Here is a 23,429-nt window from a genome sequence, read left to right as displayed (position 1 = left end):
TTCTAGTGGCATCAAAACTGGACATCTAACCTGTATGTGAATCACAAACATCGAATTAACCGTGTTTCTCCCCTCCATCACATTTCGTGGCTCACCGTTACTGTTGGTCGTGTTCGTGGGCGAGCTGGAGAAACTGGGTCGAGGGATGTGGATGCGTCCCACCATGCTTGGCTGTTCGTCCGCCACCTTCCCGTCTAGTTTCTCCTCCTCGTCCTCCTCCCCGCTGTCCCACGCGCTGCTCTCTGACGGATACTCGTAAGTACTGTGGAGACTCGACTCATTGAAAGAGATCTTCAGCTGCAACAGACAGACAAATGAGAATTAGTCATTATTACCTCTGACATGTTACTGGACTGTTTTGATTTGGCAATAATGTTCTTTTTGGATAAAGTCTTTGTCCTAATTAATTCATTAAAATAATAAAACAGAGAAACAACAATAAACACAAACAGTACCAAGGGCTAAATGACATTATTTTCCATTTGTGTTGTAGAGACATGGTGACACTTATTCCCCCTGTGTCCATATTTTATTTTCACTTCACTGGCACCATGATAAAGACAATAAAAGCAGTCACCAGCCAAACTAAATTCTGGCCGGTGCCTGTTCATGATTTGGAGGGAGTATTCAATTTTTTTCTTTTAAATGTAGCTGGCTGTAAAATACGCAAAGGACAGAAAAAGGTATGTTTTTTTTCCTGCCACCAAAAGGCTCCTGTTCATACCTCAGCCACACGGTCAGTCTACACAGGGCCGGCTCAAGAATTTTTTGGGAGATGCAAGATAGCCTATTGTGACCTGTTGCCTTTTTGGAAAGGGTTTGTTCAGTGTTTATACAGTGTGATATAGAACTGTTTAAAAAATTATTTACACACACACACACACACACACACACACACACACACACACACACACACACACACACACACACACACACACACACACACACACACACACACACACACACACACACACACACACACACACACACACACACACACACACACACACACACACACACACACACACACACACACACACACACACACACACACACACACACACACACACACACACACACACACACAGTAGTGTAGTATATCCCATGATGCCCTCTCATCTCCATGTTTTTGTTTTTGGAGGCACTATAATAAAAACAAAGAAGAAAAGTCCTAAATATTCTGCCAATATTAAAAAAAGATCCAATATCGTCACATTTCAAAGCCCAGTTTCTAACATATTACTGGCATCACTCCTCTCTACATTTTATGAGCGCAGTAAACATGAACAGGTTATTACTTCCTTACTGCTCTGTAATAAAACCATATATACTGAACATTATCACATGTCTTTTGCTCACACTGCGGTAATGCCAGTTTAGTTCGACACCAACTGCCTCATAACTTATTCAACAGAGATTTGAATTGGGATTCTTGTAGAGGCAGCTGCAGTTTGTTTAGGTGCATAGACCGGTGCACTGCGTGTACTGTACTTCACATGTCCTCTAAGTGGGACAGGTGGCAGCCTTGCAGGAGTTTGGGGCCTGTGATTGATCGTCTCAGAGCGTTCGCTGTAAGACATGTCTGTTTGGCAACGCTTCAGTGGTCTGCAAACATGGATCCGTGGGGTGAGACGGGCCCTCGCACTTTGCTGCACCGTGTAATCCAACATGAATGGCAACTCTGCCACCAGAGACCTCAGTGGTTTTTCGCTATCAGCGAGCACACGGACTGGCTGGCATTTATTCTCAAAGGAGACATCTCGACCCTTTAGAAGAAGAACGTGAGAAGTAACAGCAGCAATAACATTTTCAGGGCACAATCAGCATCTGTCTGTTCCTATGAAAACTGATAACACCTAGATTTATACCTTCTTGTCTGTTAGTTTGTTTGTTTGTCAGCAGGATTATGGAAAAACTACTGGCTCGATATTCATGGCACTTGGTGGAAGGGTTTAGTATTGGCCAAGGAAGAACCCATTAAATCACAGGGTAGATACACATTTCTTTTTACTTGTGTTAACAGACAGGACGTTTGTGCTGCATTTATGGGGTGTTGGAATAATTGGAAAAGTGTGAGGCATTATATATATCACACTATATTAACATTGTGAGATAGAGCATGTCTTGGTGGATGTCTCCGCTCTCTGGGTGCCATTGTAGTTCTTTTCTTCTGTTATCTTTTCCTTATGCACCTTAAAAAAAGACAGACCCATCACTACGATATGATTTCATTTTGACGTGCAGTCTTTACTTCTCTTTTAGAACTCAAACCTGATGGAAACAACTTCAGAAGGACCCAAAGACCAGGTGGTTGCTAATAAGTTACCATTCATGTGTTGAGGCTGCACGTAGTCACTGCAAGCTTACATTATGTTTTTCTCCTGAGTTTCCATGGAGATGACAGCCGATTCACACACATATAACAGCACGTTTGTCCATGTCCTCCCAGAGGCCATCAGCTGACTGCTCTTAACATATTGTACCTGGCTCCATCTACTCTGAGGGCCGTGATCTAAATCTGCCATAATCTCCATCACAAGGCCACAAGCCAGCAACACAATACACAACTCAAGACCAGGCAGGGTTCATGCTCCACCTCCATTTCAAAATATCGTGCTTGTTCCATATCCTTTGTGACTTCCTAATTAACAATTATTTTAATTGTCAATTAATCTGTTGATTATTTTCTCCATTAATCGATTAGTTGTTTGGTTCAGAAAAAGTCAGAAAATGACTACCCAAGCCCCAAAGACACATCCTCAAATGTCTTTTTCTGACATGATATTCAGTAAGGGAAAGAAACAGGAAAATATTTACACTTAAGAAGGTGGAATTCAAACCAATTAATCAATTATCTGCAAAACTGGTGATTCATTTAATAGTTGACAACTAATCGATTCATCTGTACAGCTCTTAGTGGTTTCTGTGAGTTAGGTGAGGTCTGTGATGGTGGAGAAATTGTTTTTTGCAACATAATATGTGAGTCAGTGAGTCGCCACGTCAAAAAGAGTGCAACATTTTTCTTACTCAATACTTCTCAGAAACTCAGAAACCTGGGAAATGTACATAGTTCCTCTCTTTTACAGACATCATAGAGTCCTTCTGAAGTTTTCAAAGCTAGCTTTGACACAATACTACAATGCTAACTGCCTGTGGATATTCTCATTTGTCCAGGTCATTGTTATCCCCAAAGCAATTTCAGTCAAAAGCAACTGGACTTGGTTATTTATCTAGGAAGACTTTTCACCTCTCATCCAAGAGGCTTCATCAGTTCATGTACACATCTGACTGGGCATCTGAATGCTAACTATATTTAAACGTCTTTAAATATATCAGATTCATACACTCATTCATTTTCCTATTCATTATAAAAAAAATCAACTGAATGTAGGTTGATTCTTCTATTATGTGACACATAAAAATGTTATTATAGACGATACAATGAATTTAATCAAAAAGGGGATGAACGATTAAGTAGCATTTTGACCGTATTTAAATTTTAAAGCATCTTAACTGATTCTGATATGATGAGTGACTAAAGGCTAAGAGGCTCAGGATAATGTTCTATAGATTCAGAACAAGGTCTATAGATATTAAACAAATGTCTGGATTTAGGATGAGGATCTATAGAATAAGGACATGGGTCTATAGATAACAGACTAATGGTTGACAGATGCAAGAAACAAGTGTTTACAGATTCCTGAGGGGAGTCAACTGATCACAGACGAGGGTCTATGCATTACAGATGAGGACCGCTTACATTTAAAAGGAGAATTTATAGATTGAGGATGATATTCTCAAGATTTAGGGTCTATAGATTGAAGATTATTGTCTACAGATTCCGGACAAGGATCTCTTGCATTAGGACGAGGGTTGATAAATTATGGACAAGGTTCTAAAGCAGGGGTCAGCAGCCTTGGGCGCCTGTGCCACCACTGGAACACAGTAGCTTAACCAATGGCTCACTAGCAGTAACTGTCCACAATTGTTTTTTGGGAAATTATGAAGTACCATTATGAAGTTCCCTCTCATCTGCATGCCAAATGACCTCCTATTATTTACAGTAGTGTGGGAAAATAATAACACTACCAGACCATGCTTGGTAGACGATGGTAGGCTTAATGTTGGCATGGTTCACAGTCTTCGCTAGATAGTAACCCAAGGTTTGTGAAGGTCTCATGAGACGGTTAGGGTTAGATGTTTAAGGTTAGGCATTGAAATCTAATGGTTAAGGTTAGATGGTAAAGGTTAGGCATTGAAATCTAATGGTTAAGGTTAGATGGTAAAGGTTAGGCATTGAAATCTAATGGTTAAGGTTAGATGGTAAAGGTTAGGCATTGAAATCTAATGGTTAAGGTTAGATGGTAAAGGTTAGGCATTGAAATCTAATGGTTAAGGTTAGATGGTAAAGGTTAGGAATTGAAATCTAATGGTTATGGTTAGATGGTAAAGGTTAGGCTTTGAAATCTAATGGTTAAGGTTAGATGGTAAAGGTTAGGCATTGAAATCTAATGGTTAAGGTCAGATGGTAAAGTTTAGGCATTGAAATCTAATGGTTAAGGTTAGATGGTAAAGGTTAGGCATTGAAATCTAATGGTTAAGGTTAGATGGTAAAGGTTAGGCATTGAAATCTAATGGTTAAGGTTAGATGGTAAAGGTTAGGCATTGAAATCTAATGGTTAAGGTTAGATGGTAAAGGTTAGGCATTGAAATCTAATGGTTATGGTTAGATGGTAAAGGTTAGGCATTGAAATCTAATGGTTAAGGTTAGATGGTAAAGGTTAGGCATTGAAATCTAATGGTTAAGGTTAGATGGTAAAGGTTAGGCATTGAAATCTAATGGTTAAGGTTAGATGGTAAAGGTTAGGCATTGAAATCTAATGGTTAAGGTTAGATGGTAAAGGTTAGGCATTGAAATCTAATGGTTAAGGTTAGATGGTAAAGGTTAGGCATTGAAATCTAATGGTTAAGGTCAGATGGTAAAGTTTAGGCATTGAAATCTAATGGTTAAGGTTAGATGGTAAAGGTTAGGCATTGAAATCTAATGGTTAAGGTTAGATGGTAAAGGTTAGGCATTGAAATCTAATGGTTAAGGTTAGATGGTAAAGGTTAGGCATTGAAATCTAATGGTTAAGGTTAGATGGTAAAGGTTAGGCATTGAAATCTAATGGTTATGGTTAGATGGTAAAGGTTAGGCATTGAAATCTAATGGTTAAGGTTAGATGGTAAAGGTTAGGCATTGAAATCTAATGGTTAAGGTTAGATGGTAAAGGTTAGGCATTGAAATCTAATGGTTAAGGTTAGATGGTAAAGGTTAGGCATTGAAATCTAATGGTTAAGGTTAGATGGTAAAGGTTAGGCATTGAAATCTAATGGTTAAGGTTAGATGGTAAAGGTTAGGCATTGAAATCTAATGGTTAAGGTTAGATGGTAAAGGTTAGGCATTGAAATCTAATGGTTAAGGTTAGATGGTAAAGGTTAGGCATTGAAATCTAATGGTTAAGGTTAGATGGTAAAGGTTAGGCATTGAAATCTAATGGTTAAGGTTAGATGGTAAAGGTTAGGCATTGAAATCTAATGGTTAAGGTTAGATGGTAAAGGTTAGGCATTGAAATCTAATGGTTAAGGTTAGATGGTAAAGGTTAGGCATTGAAATCTAATGGTTATGGTTAGATGGTAAAGGTTAGGCATTGAAATCTAATGGTTAAGGTTAGATGGTAAAGGTTAGGCATTGAAATCTAATGGTTAAGGTCAGATGGTAAAGTTTAGGCATTGAAATCTAATGGTTAAGGTTAGATGGTAAAGGTTAGGCATTGAAATCTAATGGTTAAGGTTAGATGGTAAAGGTTAGGCATTGAAATCTAATGGTTAAGGTTAGATGGTAAAGGTTAGGCATTGAAATCTAATGGTTAAGGTTAGATGGTAAAGGTTAGGCATTGAAATCTAATGGTTAAGGTTAGATGGTAAAGGTTAGGCATTGAAATCTAATGGTTATGGTTAGATGGTAAAGGTTAGGCATTGAAATCTAATGGTTAAGGTTAGATGGTAAAGGTTAGGCATTGAAATCTAATGGTTAAGGTTAGATGGTAAAGGTTAGGCATTGAAATCTAATGGTTAAGGTTAGATGGTAAAGGTTAGGCATTGAAATCTAATGGTTAAGGTTAGATGGTAAAGGTTAGGCATTGAAATCTAATGGTTAAGGTTAGATGGTAAAGGTTAGGCATTGAAATCTAATGGTTAAGGTTAGATGGTAAAGGTTAGGCATTGAAATCTAATGGTTATGGTTAGATGGTAAAGGTTAGGCATTGAAATCTAATGGTTAAGGTTAGATGGTAAAGGTTAGGCATTGAAATCTAATGGTTAAGGTCAGATGGTAAAGTTTAGGCATTGAAATCTAATGGTTAAGGTTAGATGGTAAAGGTTAGGCATTGAAATCTAATGGTTAAGGTTAGATGGTAAAGGTTAGGCATTGAAATCTAATGGTTAAGGTTAGATGGTAAAGGTTAGGCATTGAAATCTAATGGTTAAGGTTAGATGGTAAAGGTTAGGCATTGAAATCTAATGGTTAAGGTTAGATGGTAAAGGTTAGGCATTGAAATCTAATGGTTAAGGTTAGATGGTAAAGGTTAGGCATTGAAATCTAATGGTTAAGGTTAGATGGTAAAGGTTAGGCATTGAAATCTAATGGTTAAGGTTAGATGGTAAAGGTTAGGCATTGAAATCTAATGGTTAAGGTTAGATGGTTAAGCGGGAAGCGAGTCTCATAGAGTTCTTGTGAGCATTGGCAAATCTAGGGTTACTTCCGGGCACTACCATAATACACTGATCAAATAAAAAACTTTAAAATGGCACTTAATATCAAAAATAGCCGACCCCTGGTCTAAAGGTTCAGCACATGGGTCTACACTGTAGATTAATAACTGTGGAGTATAGACTCTGTGAGAGTCTTGAGCTACAGGCCAATAGATTCAAAGAAGAGTCTTGAGATGGCGGAGGGTTTATAGATTCCAGATGAGGGTCTAAAGATTCTGGATGGATACAAAGTGTATCCATCCAGAACGAGGAAGGTCTATATATTGTGTATTTGGGCCTATAAATGAAGGCCCTGGGTCTATAGATACAGGAGGAGAGTCTATAAATTAGACAAGGACGTATGGGACACCATCTTTAATCACAGATTTCTAAACCGGCTGGAACATTTGAGGATTCATGACAGATGAGGTTTGAAAACTGTCTTCCACTTATCTCCCCTGGACCTTCCTAATCATGTTTTGATTATATGATAGTTGCTAGTATCTGATTAGGGCTGATAAAAAAGTTAATATGAAATAATTACATCTATTGAGATAATGATATCAGTTAGGAGACTGTACTGTTTTGCTTTCACATCTGTCTTCATATTATATCAGAATGGTAAAAAACTGCCCGACACATCACCAGGACTGAGCTGCCGTCCATGGAGGTCCTCTCCCCCCGACGATGCAGGAAGAAGGCCAACAGGATATTCAGGGACCACAGTCGTCAACGGTCACTTTAACTTTATATACTTACCATTTTACACCTGTTTACGTCTCTGTATATATGTATTGCTACTTATATTTTATACCTATTTAACTCTGCACCATTTCTTGTCCTCATTTCACATTTTTGTACTTCGATTTGTGTTGCGATTTTCTTTTTAGACGTATTTAATGGACATTTTTGGAGGGAGTCTGAGATCTAAAATTTTCATTGCCAATGACTGCTCCTCTGTAATTATCGTGCACATGACAATAAATAACTTTGTACTTAAAACTTGAGGAGGCAGTGTGGTGCAGGACGAGGGTTCAGAGAACAGTCTGTGAACCTACTGACCTGAGCAAAGAGCCTTTACAAATGTAACCTTTCAACCAATTACTCACTAATGTTACCTAATGAGAAGTACTCGAATGTTAGTCTGTCATTTTGGGGGTTTCACCCACGTCACTATGCCCAGATACATCAGCTGTTTTACATTTCTGTTTCAAGGTGACGTATTTCAAAGAAGTACTATCAACTTCTTCTGCTAGTTAGAAACTTAATATGGCAGAAATATCAAAAGTTCAGTGATGATGACTTGTTCTTTGAGAAGATAGGGAGTGGAGCTAAATGTGATAGTTTAAGACGAAGGAAACCATCAAACTTCCCTTCAATCCCTTTTATTTTCATTAGGTAATATACAAGGTAACACCCCTGATCGTCCAATACTGACCAATCTAAAAGTTAAAAAAAATCTGTTTAATCTGATCTAATTTTACAGTCACTGGGTTTTCGACAAAACGGCATCTTTTCCTCCTGACAGCCAGGCTAGCTTTCCACACTAGTATTCAGCCATAGTAACAGTTCACTCCACAAAACAAATCACACCCTGTGTATAGATACAAGCCCTGACACCGTTACCATCTTTAAAAAGGGCCCTCAGTCCCAGGCGTCAACTATATTTAGCCCCAAAACCGCCTTTTTTAGTTCCTGTGTTCAGTCTTACACCATGAAAAGTGTTTCCTTGCTAAACTGGCATCCTGTCTTAGAGGAAGTCTCTGGATACCAAACGCCAGTCTATCAATAAATCAAGCAACCCGCCGGGCTCGCTTCCTCTTTCGCTGTCTTTCACTTTTTTCTTTTTCTTTTCGCGCTTTCCTTTCTACATGCACTCTTCTCACATGAGACTCTTCGATGTCTTCAATGACGGGAACAGAACTGTGACGTTTATATATCCCAGCCTGCTGAGATATATATCTACACGTATGTATGTATGTATGTATATATATATATATATATATATATATATATAAAAATACAGTATATCATGATTGAGCTTCGGTTGATGTCTTTTTAGGCCTGTGATCATGGAGGCAGAAGTGATTCGTCTTCTGTCTTCAGGCTGTGGGACAGGCCGACAGGGGTCTGACTGAGCCCTGCTGTCCTTCTCATTGCCACAGGGTGCTCAGACAGGACGCAGCACCACTGAAAGGCCACCAACCACTGACTAATTATTCTGGTTTTGTTTTACATTTATCAAAGACTCACTGTGTATCGCAGTGTGTGTGTAAGAAGTCGATGCTTTGTGTCGACTCATGGATGTATACGGATAAAGGGAGAATGATTTTTTTTCCCCCCAGGAATTGCAATTTGATTTGGAAACAGCACAGGGAAATCCTTTTCAGAAGTTAACCCCCAACTCCTTATACTACTGTATAGGGCAACACCTTTTAGACATTGCATTGTTTCAGCAAGTTACTATTTGGTTGTTTTTTTTCACTAACACTGGTCAGTTAATGTAGCAAGTCTTCAGATATGAATATTTAAAGGGGAAATATTACGCTCATGTTCAGAATCAGAATCAGCTCTGTGTTAGATGTTTTAGCTTGCTCTAAAAAACAAGGGGTTTTAAAGCGGAGTACAAAATGAAACGGACTTGTTGAGACTACTGAGGAGCTGCTGCTGCAGCATCTTCAACGCCACCCGACTGAGACATCAGATGGGGGGAGACGCTGAGCTGAGTAAATAAGTCCCACAAGTTCCTTTCACCCAAGTGTCATCAGCTCTGTTTTCTGTTGTTTGCATGTTGTGTATGAGGAACAACGGGACATGGGGAACACAGACAAAAGAGGAAGTGAGGGAGAGAGGAAGATGAGATTATGTCTTCATGAATGTCCCTGGGCCAATAGGGGAGATGGGAGCTGTGCCAGGAATTTTTTCCAGGCCACCCAGCATGGCGTGTCCTCATTTGGTGAAAAGTGGTTCCTATTGAATACACACACGCACACGCACATGCACATGCACAGCTGATTGGGCTGGACTCCAAAGCTGCTGACTTACGGTGGAGCTGCGACACAATAGCACAACTTTTGCTAACAACTGAGGGTGAAGAAGCGTGTTAGCGTTTATGTTTACATGAGGTATGTCTGCATCTCTTCAAAATGGGTTTCTATATTTACCTCAGTGGGGTCAGGTGGCATCAGGTGTGGTGTGGATGGTCATGTTTGTATGAGGTGTGTGCACCTGCTCATATATGTGTCGAATAGCATTAGATCCTTCTCGTGCATGCAAACCCTAAATTATATCGAAATTTAACTTTATGGGTTTATGGAATAATAGTAGCCAGACTTTCAAAGAACAATGTTTTTGTATGAATTCAATGCTGTAATTATGGACTATTTCAAAATACTGTAATAAGCTAAACCTGTACGGTAAATATTGATATTACCTATTTTTAACTTACATCGACTGTTATTTTGACAGTCAATCACTGGATGTTACACCTACCCACCTTATTTATGCATAAAAATATATGAATATGGGGCGGCCGGTGGCTTAGAGCAGTCGCGCCATGTAAAGAGGCTGTAGGTCCTTGAGGCAGCGGCCGCGGGTTGGACTCCGACCAGCGGGTCTTTGCTGCATGTCTCCCCCTCTCTATCTCACCCCATTTCCTGTCTGTCTTTTTATAAAAACGTCATGCTTACATAGTTTATATAAAATGAGTAACGTATGACAAGATACGATGACAATAATGTATTAAAAAGAAAATAATTATATTGAAATTAATGCCATCACTACACCTAATTTTATGACACATTACAGTCCTCAAAAAAGGACTAACAACCTGCTTGTATATAGGAGACTCTCCAGGTGCCTCATTAGAGCTAATCTCCTAGGTAGATAATATTAGAACAGCACCACAATGAACCGGCTGAAGACTTTAGCTGCATTAGCAGGAGAGGGATAATAGAGCCTACATGTACTCAAACAAAGCATGCCGTGTACCTCTCCACTGTGCTGGTAAATTGGGATAACTAGCGTGATCCAGAGGACGTCATTTGGCCAGACAAAATGAGTGGGTGCTTCATTTACCATCAGATGGGGAACATATTCCCATCACATTTCAAGAGTCTGCACTTTCTTTTACCCACATTTTATTATGACCTACATTTAAGATGAATAGAAAACTCTTCCAACAAACATTTTACAACCACACATGAAAAATAAGCGTAAAAGAATATTTGGACATGTTGGGTTATACTTGACGGTTTGTTTTCTTACTAAGAGATAGAGATAGAGAGAGATCGGCCTCAGTGTCTTCTTTGTATGTTCAAGTAGGCCCAAGACATGTTTAGCCTAGCTTAGCATTAACACTACAAGCAGGAGGAAACTGCTAGAGTAGCTTTGTCAGAGAAGCCTTGTGACAACACCAAATATTGATTGAGGGGCTGTGATTTGATGGGTGTTTCCATGTATGAGGCTGATGTTAGCATAACTATTTCAGACTAAGAGAAATAATAAATTTTCACCACGCTAATAGTTGATGATTAATAATAGGATGATTGAGTAACAACATATTACAGAAGAAGGACAGTAAATCACACAAAACTTCTAATGGATATAAGCAAATATTCCACCAAACCAACGCAGTGCAGCCAAAAGCTGAAAGACAAACCCCAGGGCAAAAACAAATAAGCAAACAATCAACGAGCAAGCACTTGCCATACTACGGGCTGCTGCTCAGTATGCTTTTTTCTCAGAGGGCACGGTAATAACTGAAGGTATCTCAGATGAGTAGACAACTCCTCCAATCGCCCACCTGGACCATGGTGGCAGGACAGTAAGAGAGTGGCAGGGATTTGAATTAGAAAATCAACCTGAAACCTGATCTATTTTGATCCAGTTACGCATGGGCCAGGAGGAGAGAGGCTGTGGTGGATGTGAGGATAAAATACCGCAAGTCACCTCTGTGAAGCGCTGCTCACGAAACACACATTGACAGGAAACCTTGAAGTTCATGTCCATGTGTAATGATTGGGATACTTGTGTAATGCTGCAACAAAAACTTACACCATAAAATGTGCTTTTGGGTGTTATTTACTGTACTGATTACTCTACAACTACCCTCCTCTGACTACTCTTCTTCCATATAAGAAGAATGAATATCCGGCTAAGGTGGAGCCCAGTTTTAAATCAATCGCTTTTGTTGGTGTAACATAGGAGTTTTAAGCACATTGTTTACAATGATTGGGAGTAATGTGCTGAGTAGACACACCTTAGCTGCAGATTGCCTTAAAGTGTCATTCTGGCGTACACTCATCCCATGGTCTTTTTCGACACTTGCACACATCAAATAAGCCATCAAGACAGTTTATTTTTGTTAATGAACTATTAACAGAGAAATCCAGTAGAGACGGTAACAGCCAGATGTGGCGAACACTGATTAGCAGTACGGTGAAGGCATTAAAACAGATTTTAACCACTAATGCTGCTCAAAAATAAAAGCAAACCTCTGCAGTAGCATGATAAGAGTCCCTACACAGAAAACAAAGCACCAATGGGCTCCTTCCTTTTGGATTGACTTTGGTAATCCACTTGAATGGACTTTACTATGAGAGGAGCTGGTACCGGGGCCAGTAGGTAAGTCTTTAAAACACTCTTTTAATAAACTCCAGGTTCACTAACTACGTTGTTGGTGCTTTGTTTTTTGTGTGGGGACTCGTACCATGCTGCTGCAGAGGTTTGGTGTTATTTTGAGTAGTATTAGTGGTTAAAAAAGCGTTTTTAATGCCTTCACTGTACTGCCCCGAGCTAATCAGTGCTAGCCACGTCCGGCTGTTAGCGACTCTCCGGGATATCTCCGTTAATAGTTTATACACAAAAAAAGCTGTCTCGATGGCTTATTTGATGTGTGCAAGTGTCGATAAAAGACCATGGGATGATTTTACGCTGGAATTTCACTTTAAATGCGCTCACAACAGAGACAGCAAACAAAATCTCTTGTTGGATGCAGAAATTAAATCCTGCAGTGTCCAGCTCCAACCCAAATATCAGACCTTCAGGCTATCAGTGAGAAAAAATATTTCAGTGAAAGGTCAGTGCACACCGGAGCTAAAACCGCAGTACACCTACTGAAAACCCCTGTAGTTGTGATCCATGCAGTGGATTCAAAAATGTACATGCTCTTGTGTAGGTGTTGTAAGACTTCTCTTCACATGAGGTTCAATCAGATCAGTGTTTATGTGGAAATGCTTCAAATACTACAACCATCAATAATCCCAACACTGATCTATCTGAGGAAACTCGTTCACGAGTGTAGGTGGTTGTTGCTCACAGTTCTGGCTGGCGACGTGGGCAGCAAGCAGTGCAAATGCAAAAATCTGTGTTTACACTGCCATGTCTCAAGACTGAGTCACTGCTGTAATAGTACGCCCTTTGTAGCTGCATGTGAGTGTGTTTGTTTAGGCCTCCCTGTGCTATCAGGGCTGGATTATCTCACTGATAAGAAATGGATGGGAGAGGAGACACTTTTTTAAAACGTGTTTGTATCAATGAGCCCACCAAGACTTCTGCCTCCGACCAGTGCAGTCGTATTATCAAGATTTTGTCCCATCTTAAAACATTTGTGCTGATGAGAAGAATGAGCCGGCACAGATCAATATAACTGCACACATTGTATATGTAAGGTGATACCAGCAGGGTGGAGATCGAAACCTATCAGCAACCCACACACTGTCATTGTGGGAGCGCTTAGGCAGGGTGCTTAACACAGAAAAGCTCACTTCCACTGGAAGTGCAGATAGTCAGGCGTGTCTGAAAAACCACAATCAGGACAAAGGAAAGGACAGGATCCCACACTGGATCAGGATCAAGGATATTCTCTGGGGTCTATGATCTATGTTGGATCAGAACCCCATTGTTAATCTAATTGTTTTTCCATCATAATTATTTTTTTATCTTCTATTTCTTAGCCTTTAGGAAGTAAAGAAGAGCCAATGGGTGTGTCTCAATTTGCTCCAAAGTCCAAGCGGTAGTGAATTGTCAATTGGATTCCAGGCAGTGATGAGACTTTTGCACCTGTGAACTTTGGGACAGACATGAGTCAATGACAGTCACATGCTAAAGATGTCACATACACAGAATGGTTGATAACAACGTATTTTGGTACAGATGCAACGGTGCAAACCGGGACAATAAGGGAGTAAAGTGAACAACCTGTTTAGTGGTGCACCTGCAGCTGTAATGTCCTCTTGGATAGCTTAGCAAACACAGCTGCAGCTAATACCATTAATAAGGGGTGTGTCAGATTTATGTTGTCCACACATGCTGAATGACAAAAATTCAACATTTGTCAAATCAAAGTTATGCTCGGACATTTAGAAAAAAAACACTGTTGTACCAGTAGGAAGATATGAACGACAATCTTACGTCAAGGTAAGTTATTTAATGACCATATTATAATACCCCTCCTGACTTATACATATATACAAACAATCTGCTTGCAACAATAATATGTAGGCTTTCTGATCTGCTATTCTCATATTCCAAATCTACTGCTTCTGTCGCACTAAAATGACAGAATCTATGAATATGTAGATTGGGTTCTAGTTCTAAAGTTTTCCTGCTGGATGGTTTTCCCACTTCACTGTAAAGTCCATTCTCAGGATACTGTATGTGCACTGGTAGCTTCATGTTTCTACATCACACTTAGTAAAAGGTTGCAAACTGGAACAGGATTGACTTCCAAACTTTTTGTGATGTCACAAATCATCTGCTAACTAGGCAAAGTTTATTTTACTCACTCATTTTCTCCTTCTTTGGTGGTCAGTAACTGGACTTTCACCGGTTGTGCATTACTGCCATCTAAAAATGGATTTATTTTCTTCCACTACATGCCTAACTGCAATGCATTGTGGGTGATATCTACCTCTGGATTGACCATCGTTGGTCACTTTCAGACAAATGGAACAACACTTATGATAGTGGGGGGAAGAGAAGTGAATGTGGGCATGCTGAACGTCTAGTGAAACGGAGCCCTGGTGTACATTACCTGATAAATATCAGCATGTTGGCTCTGTCACTGTGAGCATGCTGCTAGCTGTGTGCTTAAGTACAGCCTCACCTTGTTCTTGGAGAATCTCTGGCATGACTGTAGGCTTGTTGGTATATGTTTATGTTGCAAAACATATTCATTTTATTATATTCTAAATATTAAAATAATAAATAGTCTCAGATGTCAGTATTGGTATCAATCTCAAAATCCAGTATCTGTGAGGTTCTAATAATTACATCCTAAACAATAAGATGGTACGAGTAAGTGAACACATGAAAACAGAAACATGTTTGGAGACTTTTCCAACTCTGCACTGGGCCTTATGAAAACACACCAGTCCTCTCTCAAACATCAGAGGGCTGTTTGGGTCTCCACCCACAGAAAGACTGGTTTAAGTCTGCTGATTACAGAACATGCTCACCAGGACATCTTTATTAGACGGTGTTTCAATTTTACACATTACAAAATGTACAACATCAGCATTGACGTAACAGTGTGTGTGTGTGTGTGTGTGTGTGTGTGTGTGTGTGTGTGTGTGTGTGTGTGCGTGCGTGCGTGCGTGCGTGCGTGCGTGCGTGCGTGCGTGCATGTGACAGGGAGAGTATGTGTCCTTATCCTAGAATCCTAATGACAGGATAGAATGGCTGCGACTCGAGTTGCCCCGGCGACAGGCGCCATGGATATGTGACAAAGGGGAACGGGAGAGTGGAAGTAGAGACAGACAGTCAGAAAGAGACAGCTATGGCAGAAAGATGTACTGCTTTTGATCATTTAAGCAGGAAAACTAATTATTAAGGGTAGTACTGATTAACACGATGACAGAAATATGATTTACATACTGCACGTCAGGCCTGGAGGACGAGGACTTGTTAACCATGAAAACAGAAGTACTGTAGATTATACACAGCCTCCATTGAGAGACTATTTGAATAAAATTTACATTACGTACAAAAAGCACCACATACTGGCCCAGAGTCCCAACAGTGTTTTGCATTTGTACAGCAGGATAGAGGACTAAATGTATTATTCAGTCATCAAGGCTTTACTAAAAATGTTACCTTTCAATTATCAAAACAACCAAACCAATTTATCAAGAGAGATGTCACAGCGCATGGTGGAAAAAACACTGCAGCTATTAAAAGTCAGTGGCTTCTACCTGCCTCTGTCACTCGCCCACTCCGTTTCTTTTTATAAACTCTCAAAAAGCCCCTTCTGTTAACGTCCTCCGCTTTCATTCTCTTCATCTTCTTACTCATGCACTCTAAAGAAACACACACACACACACACGCACACACACACACACACACACACTGAATTAAACATGGCTATGATAGTGGGGCTTTGCTGCTTGAATTCTAATTACACTGACTTTGCAGGGTTGCACATGTGCCAGAGGCCTGTGTGGGAAACCTGCGAGTGTGTATTTGTATGTGCGTGTTGATGCAGAAATTAAGCGTGGTTGTGCTTGTGTCATGAGCGTACATGTGAGTGTGTCCACATCCTGCAGCCATAGACCCCACGAAAGAAATGACAAGCTTCTTAAGAAGACAAAACCGTATTTTCACCGCAAGTGTTATCAGTCATAAAAAAAGAACGCGCACCTCTCTCAAAATAAAAATGAAAGCAATTCTGACTCTAAACCATCATCAGAAGATCCATCACCTGCATAAGTGGTCTAATTTATTTTAAGAAGAATGGTATAGGTGGAAACTGCTCCATTTTAAGACTGAATATAAAACTGTGCGAAATTATATTTTTATCACCATTGGATTGAATGAGTGTGAGTAATGTGAAAGGGCTAACTTGTATAAGATAAATGTGCAGAGAATATAATATTATTATAAGGCACGCTACACCGCTTCTCTGCACACTGCACTGGCTACTGGTGGCTGCACAAATCTAATTCAAGGCACTGGTACTTGCCTATCATGCTATGAATGGCTCAGGCCCTTCCTACATCCAGGACATGGTCACACCATTCACCCCAGCCTGTCCACTAAGCTCTGCCACTGCCAATGGCCGAGCTACCAAGTAACTGTTTGTTGTCATGGCTCCATAATGATGGAAAAAAACTCCCAAATGACATCAGGACAGCAGAGGCTCTGCACATAGACTCCGCAGACTGAAAACTCATCTGTTCAGACTCTTGGCGAGGGAGAGGATAAAACTCTTTCTCTATCTCTTCTTGTTTAAAGCTGGGGTGGGGGGTTTATTTTTGGCATTATTAGGCAAAAAGTCCGTAATAATCTTTCATCATATTGTGTTCTAAGAGAAAACTAGACTTGCTCAGCTCCTCTCTGCTCTGTCTTCATACTTTAGAGAACCTAAACTATGTTGGGAGACTTTAGCCAATCACAGGTGATTTCAGAGTGGGAGCGTTTCTATATACAAATGCAGAGGCGTGTGCATGTCAAATCCCAATACTGCCTAAAATTCTGGTATCGGTACCAGCATGCACGCAAATATGCACCGGTCCGATACCACACAATCCAGCCCCAAAAATATATACACACCAGTATCTGATCGGTACTCGGCATCAGCCGATATGCAAGTTCAGGTATCAGAATCTGCATCGGAAAGGAGAAACTGGTATCCGAACATCTCTACATGTTGTCCCCTCAGTGAAAGACAGCTCGGCTCACTGTAGGCAAAAGCTCACAACTGCAGCTAATTCAAATTCACTAATAGATATGAGACTTTATTGTTATCCATCGACAATGCAGTACAGCAAACAGAGGAACGAAATTGTGTAAAAATGTAACATCATCGGGATGAATGAATAACTAACCCATGTTTGTGTGGTAGGAGGGGCTTAGGACAGAGAGGGGAGAGGGAGGGCTGTAGGAAGAGGTCTCACTCTACTTCAAATGCTGGCCCTTTTTTACTCGTTGCCCACACCAGCTTTAAGATGATGTACTTGCACCATTCTTGTAACCACATGGTTGAATCCACTTATTGTAGGTAACTTTGGCTAAAAGTGTTAGCTAGATAAATGTAATGTACTCACCCATGTCTGCAGTTATGCTCATTTCACGACCACAACTCTCCTGTTGTGATTGAGTGTTAGCGCTCTTATCAGCTTTATGTTCAGACAAAACAGCTTCTAAAGCACTTGATGTCAGACAAAGTTAGTGAGTAACTGATGAACACAGTGGAGTCTTAGAATAGCATGTTTATAGGGTGATAATACGTCAATGTGGTTTTTAAAGCTTGTTCCACTGCCCCAAGTTTCCAAATCAACATGTGAAGTTAATTAATGCAGCTTTAAAATGTTAAATTATACAGTTATCTCAGTCAAACCTCTGCCAGGTGCCTGATATTGTTTATGTTATATTGAAAGAAACCCCTCACACATCAAAAAAAAGCTTTCAAACCGGATTCTTGACCACTTTGCAAATTTCAGACTTAAGACTCTCCTCATCACCAGGAGAGATCATTCCTGTTTTATATCTCTTGATTGGAGGGTGTTGCCCAGATCAGAGTAATCCTGACACAGCCTTGGATTTCAGGGATGTGATGTACAAGGAAACACCACAGATCTTAAAATAGATTGTGTTTTGGTCTATAGAGCAGCGTTACAAGATTTTCTTCCCTCCATAGACTGGGGCCAGATTTAACTATATTATAAAATTATATTATTATTGACTGTACATATAATTAGAGAGTATTTCACACAGTTACTCCTTAGAAAGGCACACTGTCCCAGGGCTATTTTGGAGATACAAATTAACTTCAACACACTCCTAATCTGAAGCATGTCTCCTGTCTGAAACCTCAGTCTCAATAAAGAAAAATAAAGCATGCAGGATCGTGGGCAACTGGCTCTTATTTTGAAAAAAGCAAGGGGGTGGGGTGGTTGGTTTTCAGGAAGTGTAAGGGAGGAGATATGGGGAATGTCTGCTGGGTGGTAAATAATTAAACACAATGGACTTTCACACCTGTAGCCCGGGCGCACAATGTAAATGTAGGAGTGTGCCCTTTCATTGGCCTTCCTGTGTTACAGAGAGCTTTAAACCATTTAGCTTAGCTTTGGATATTTTTAACCTGCTGTTTGCATGACATTTAACCACAAGTGTGTGTTCTAAACAGAGACGAAGCTAATGTCCTGCACATGCATGCACAGTGGAGGAACGCTGCAAAAACAAACCTTTGAGATGACTGGTGTAGAGGGAGAGAAGTCTAACTTTCTCTTTGAGCACTTTTCACTATTCATACACCACAGATTGTTTTTCATGTAGGAGCAGCTAGCTTGTAACTTCACTGTTGCACTAATGTTATCAATACATGTCAGTGTCAATATAGTACTATAGTTATAGTATTATATTAGTATAGAATGCTGGTGCAGAGCAAATGCAACTCAGCTCATGAATGTACACAATGAAGAGGTGGGTCTGTCACCAAAGTAGCACACAGTGACTTAGATAAGTAACTTTAATCTGATGACTGAAATAGTAACGTGTTAGCCTAGCCTACTGGTTACTGAAAAAAAGAAGTCAGATTAGAGTAGTGTTACTAAGCAGGCTAACATGTTAGTGGCATCACTGGGCATCACTGACATTGACGGGCTGGCACAAGATCATGTTGAATAGTTTATAATATGTTTCTGGTGGTTTTATTTAGAGTTTTTAATTTTGACATTTTATCAACTAATAATAAAACTGTGCGCTGTAGAGTAGAACTAAACAGTTGTTAGTTGCATAGCTGCAAATAATGTAAGCGATAATAACAAACTGTCTGTTTTATCACACGTATTGTAGATAATAAAAACACATAAATCGAAGGTTAAATAACATAACATAGATGGTGAACAGTAACACAACAACAGATTTGGTCGGCCTTTTCAATCAGCGATATTTCACTGTGTGTACTACACGTTCTTTTCTTTTTTTTCTATATTCCATTTTCGTATCTTTCAGTCACAGTGAAAACGGGGGACATTTCCGGGGACAGTAGTAGCCAAGGACAGTTCACTGAAAATGGGGACACACATTAGCTTGGTGGCTGGAATTAGCCATGTCATAGTAGGTTTTGAGAGTTACAAAGCAAAAAAAAAGAAGAAACAAGTACTGAATTCATTCAAATCGAGTCCTTTAATAACCATGCCCATCGCTAATCGGGATAGAGGATTTGGGCCTTATCGCCCAGCCCTAACCAGTGTACAGTACATTTCAAATCTAGGTTGCTTTCAAACCTGTCACACTGACTTATTACAGACAGACCGAGAGGATGTGGAGTCATATAAAGTAGGGTAACTCAACGATAGGACAGCTTTGACCCACATGAAGAAAATCACTGAATTCCACTCGGTGACGAGGTCACAAAGAGCTCAAAACGTAATATGTGATTATGAGTATCAGTCAGGACTGCACCTGGACTCCCTTTGATGTACTATGGAACATGCCTGCACCCACACGCTGACGTGCTTATGTGTTACCATGGTTACATGATCTTGCAGAATTATAAACAATCTTGGTTATTATGACTGCTTAGGACAGTGGTTCCTAACTATTTTTGTCTGACACACTCCCACAGCCCTCTCAGGTGGTTTCAAGTACACATTCAATAGATGTGATAGCCTTCACTAGTATGTCACTGTAAAGAAACACTGGCTGTGGTTGATCCTAACAGAAAAACAAAAGGGATTTATACCTAACCAAACTCCAAGTTCCATTAGACTAACAGTGTGAATAATTATCACCTTCAGTTACAAACATACAATCCTTTTTAGTAAACCTCATCATTAGCTTGACAGAATGGTCATAATTACGAATAAATATGCTGCAGCAGTTTAACAACATCAAGTGGGTCCTCTACGAACACTGGAAAAGGCAGGTAAGCTCATAAAACCTCGTCCTCTCTCGCTCTCTGTCTCTCTCTGGATGTTATGCTGACAAACACACGGGTACGTCTCCCTTTTCCCATAATAACCAGTCATAGTGAGCAGATACTTCAAAAACAAACCACTCCACCCCCTCCCGTGCCTTCTTGCCAGCTGTATCTCTCCTTGACAGAGAGCAGCGTCGTCTACCGCAAGGGCATTAAAAAAAATTGGTGAAGTCAAGAGAACCCAATCCAATCCAACTGAAGATGGAAACCGACTCAATCCTGGTCTGTGTATTTCACTAGAAAGCCCGAGTCAATTTTATGCTAATACAAAAGTGATGCGGTACAAGAAGCTGCACTTGACCTACATAGCTCTTCCACAATTCCTTCCCCAATAGAGAGGAGGAGATCACAGGAAGCTGGAAGCAAGGGGACAGGCCTTATTAACCACCACCGCACAGGAATAAAGCAGTGCACTGTGGGTAAAGGGGGAAAAAAACAACAAAGCAAAGTGGTGCTTGTGAAGCGATAAAGACAAGAGAAACTAGACTACATGAAACTGTGCTGGATGTGGTCCAGCGTTCAGCATTCAAAAATCAGAGCATACAGCAAGAGAGCGTGGATAGAGTCAAATATTTTGGGAAAATTTAGAGGAACAGTTGATGATCTGCTTGGGTTAAGTTCTCAAGTAGTGACGTGCGTATGGAACATTCTTTTTCAGCCAAGTTCCTTGTAAAAGAGTGGTTTTCTGGAAAAAAGAGTGCTCAAAAAAACAAAACAATCCTAGACCAGAACACAGAGCCGAAGGCCATTCTCGGAGGCTGCTCTCACACACAATTCCGCACAAATTATACAGGCCAGGCCAAGCCTCGATGCTTTTGTAATTGCTTGCGCAGCCCTGCCCAGAAAAGAAAAGAAAAAAAATCTGGGCCTTGATGATGACCAAGAAGAGTAGACACACAACAAAAGGAGAAAGTGTTCCGATTGTGAGCGGCACGGACAAAAGAAAGGATGTGTTCGTGTCTCATGGCCTCGGCCACTGGTAGTCTGCTTGGACATGTGCATGCAATAACAACGAATACGCCACACTCGGTTGCATGGTTTAGGCTTACTCACACAACAGCAGCCTGCCTAAATATCTGTCATTATAAAGTCATGATCTGCAGGCAAGCAAACCCACAGAACTTTATTTTAAATTCTAGACATGATCCCAGAGCTTCCATTGCTACCAAAAATACAATGTTGAATTACAAGGAAAAGTGAAAAAATACTACATAAAACATCTACAAATGGCTGTTTTAAGTTATTTTGCAGCAATAAAAATGATGGCATTCTGGGCTGTTTTGTTCACTGAGTACTGAGGCCGGGTATCGTTTGAAATGTTTATATGTATAGCCTCTTTCAAACATTTTTAAAACCTGAAATTATCTTTATTACCCTAACAGAGCTGTATGTGAGAATCCAAACGCCCTACACCAAACAGATTATTTCCAGTAAGGGTCGACTTACACTGTCCATTTGTACCGTGCCCAAGCTTCCCACCTAATGTCTAGTCTGTTTTACCAGTGTGCGTACAACTGTTCTGCACCTAGGCACGGCACGTGGTTGAGAGAGGTGGGCTTTAGTAAAGCACGAATGTACCAGCACGAGCATTGACGGTCCTGACGTCTATTTATATACAACTGTTCCCTGTGACAGACATTTAAAAAGATGCCGCCGAACGGTCCGCGGTGTTCTGATGCAGAGGTGGAGTGTTTACTGCAGATTTGGTCAGATGAAATGTTCAAAAACAGTCAGATGACATATGAGCAATAGGCATTTGAGCTGAGGCTTGGATCATTTCAAGTAATGTGAGTGCAAGTGGGCCTGGGCCGAAGGCAGAGGGCAGAGGGAGGGGGGACGCCAAAGCACGGCCCGGACCATCTGGGCCAAGTGTGAGTGCGCCCTCAGAGAGAACGCATCTGACAAGAACACTCTCTTATTATGTGCTAGGGATGAAAGGGGAAGTAATGAGCCTTCTTCTTCTTGTGCGGAGATCATGTGAGAAAGTATTGCTGAGTTAAGTTATACCAAGTTAAGGTGTACTTAACTTAAACTAGAAATATAAACAGACTTGTCTCCAAAAAACTTTTTAAAATTGATATCCAGCCCTGCACAGCACAATGTGATGTAGTTTCAATAAAGTGACTGCAGTCTTTCCATTTGCTGGTCACTGTTTCCACTTGATACAATCTTGAATAGCCTGAGTTCCGTGCCACAGTTGTAAGAGGTAGTTGGACCTGGAGAGCAGAGGATTACAGCAGACCAGGTCAAGAAACAGGACTGCAGGCCGATGTCTGAGAGTCTGAGACACTGGCCTAGATTGAAGAGCTGCCAAAAGGCTCAAATATTCAGCATTAGCAGCGATGTGGTTCTTTGCAAATGTGATGTAACTGAATACAAAAAACATTTCTTCTTTGGCAGAGTACAGTAGGCTAACAGGAAGGGTGAGGGTTGACATGTGCCTAGGCTGGACTCAAACCCAGGAGGTAGTTTCATACTCCACACCCTGAGCATCTGAACCACCGCGATGCTCCTAATAATGTGTTGGGTAAAAATTCAAGCCACAGCCTGAGATCACTGGCTGTCAGGAACATAACATAAACACAGCCACGCTGTGTATGTCACTCGGGATGATCCAGTGGAGAATCTGGAAACAGCCCGCAGCAACTCTCAAAATTAATTAGAAACATTCTCTGATATCTAATTAATCCCTAATACAGATGAAACAGGAGCA

At 40.5% G+C, this 23,429-nt stretch overlaps 1 protein-coding gene across 1 annotated transcript in view; it reads right to left on the bottom strand.

Moving 5' to 3' along the window:
* The window catches only part of tprn (taperin), a 31,255-nt gene that overhangs the window by 4,298 nt on the left and 3,528 nt on the right, over positions 1-23,429 (bottom strand). The window contains exon 2 of the mRNA XM_083929727.1: positions 96-297. Within this exon, the coding sequence (XP_083785853.1) occupies positions 96-297 (202 nt within the window). The remainder of the gene's footprint in view (positions 1-95; positions 298-23,429) is intronic.

This window comes from Echiichthys vipera (genome assembly GCF_963691815.1).
Source record: "Echiichthys vipera genome assembly, chromosome: 16".
Classification (NCBI taxonomy): Eukaryota; Metazoa; Chordata; class Actinopteri; order Perciformes; family Trachinidae; genus Echiichthys; species Echiichthys vipera.
Note: the sequence above shows the minus strand (reverse complement) of the source record. Positions and strands in the feature narration are given on the sequence as shown.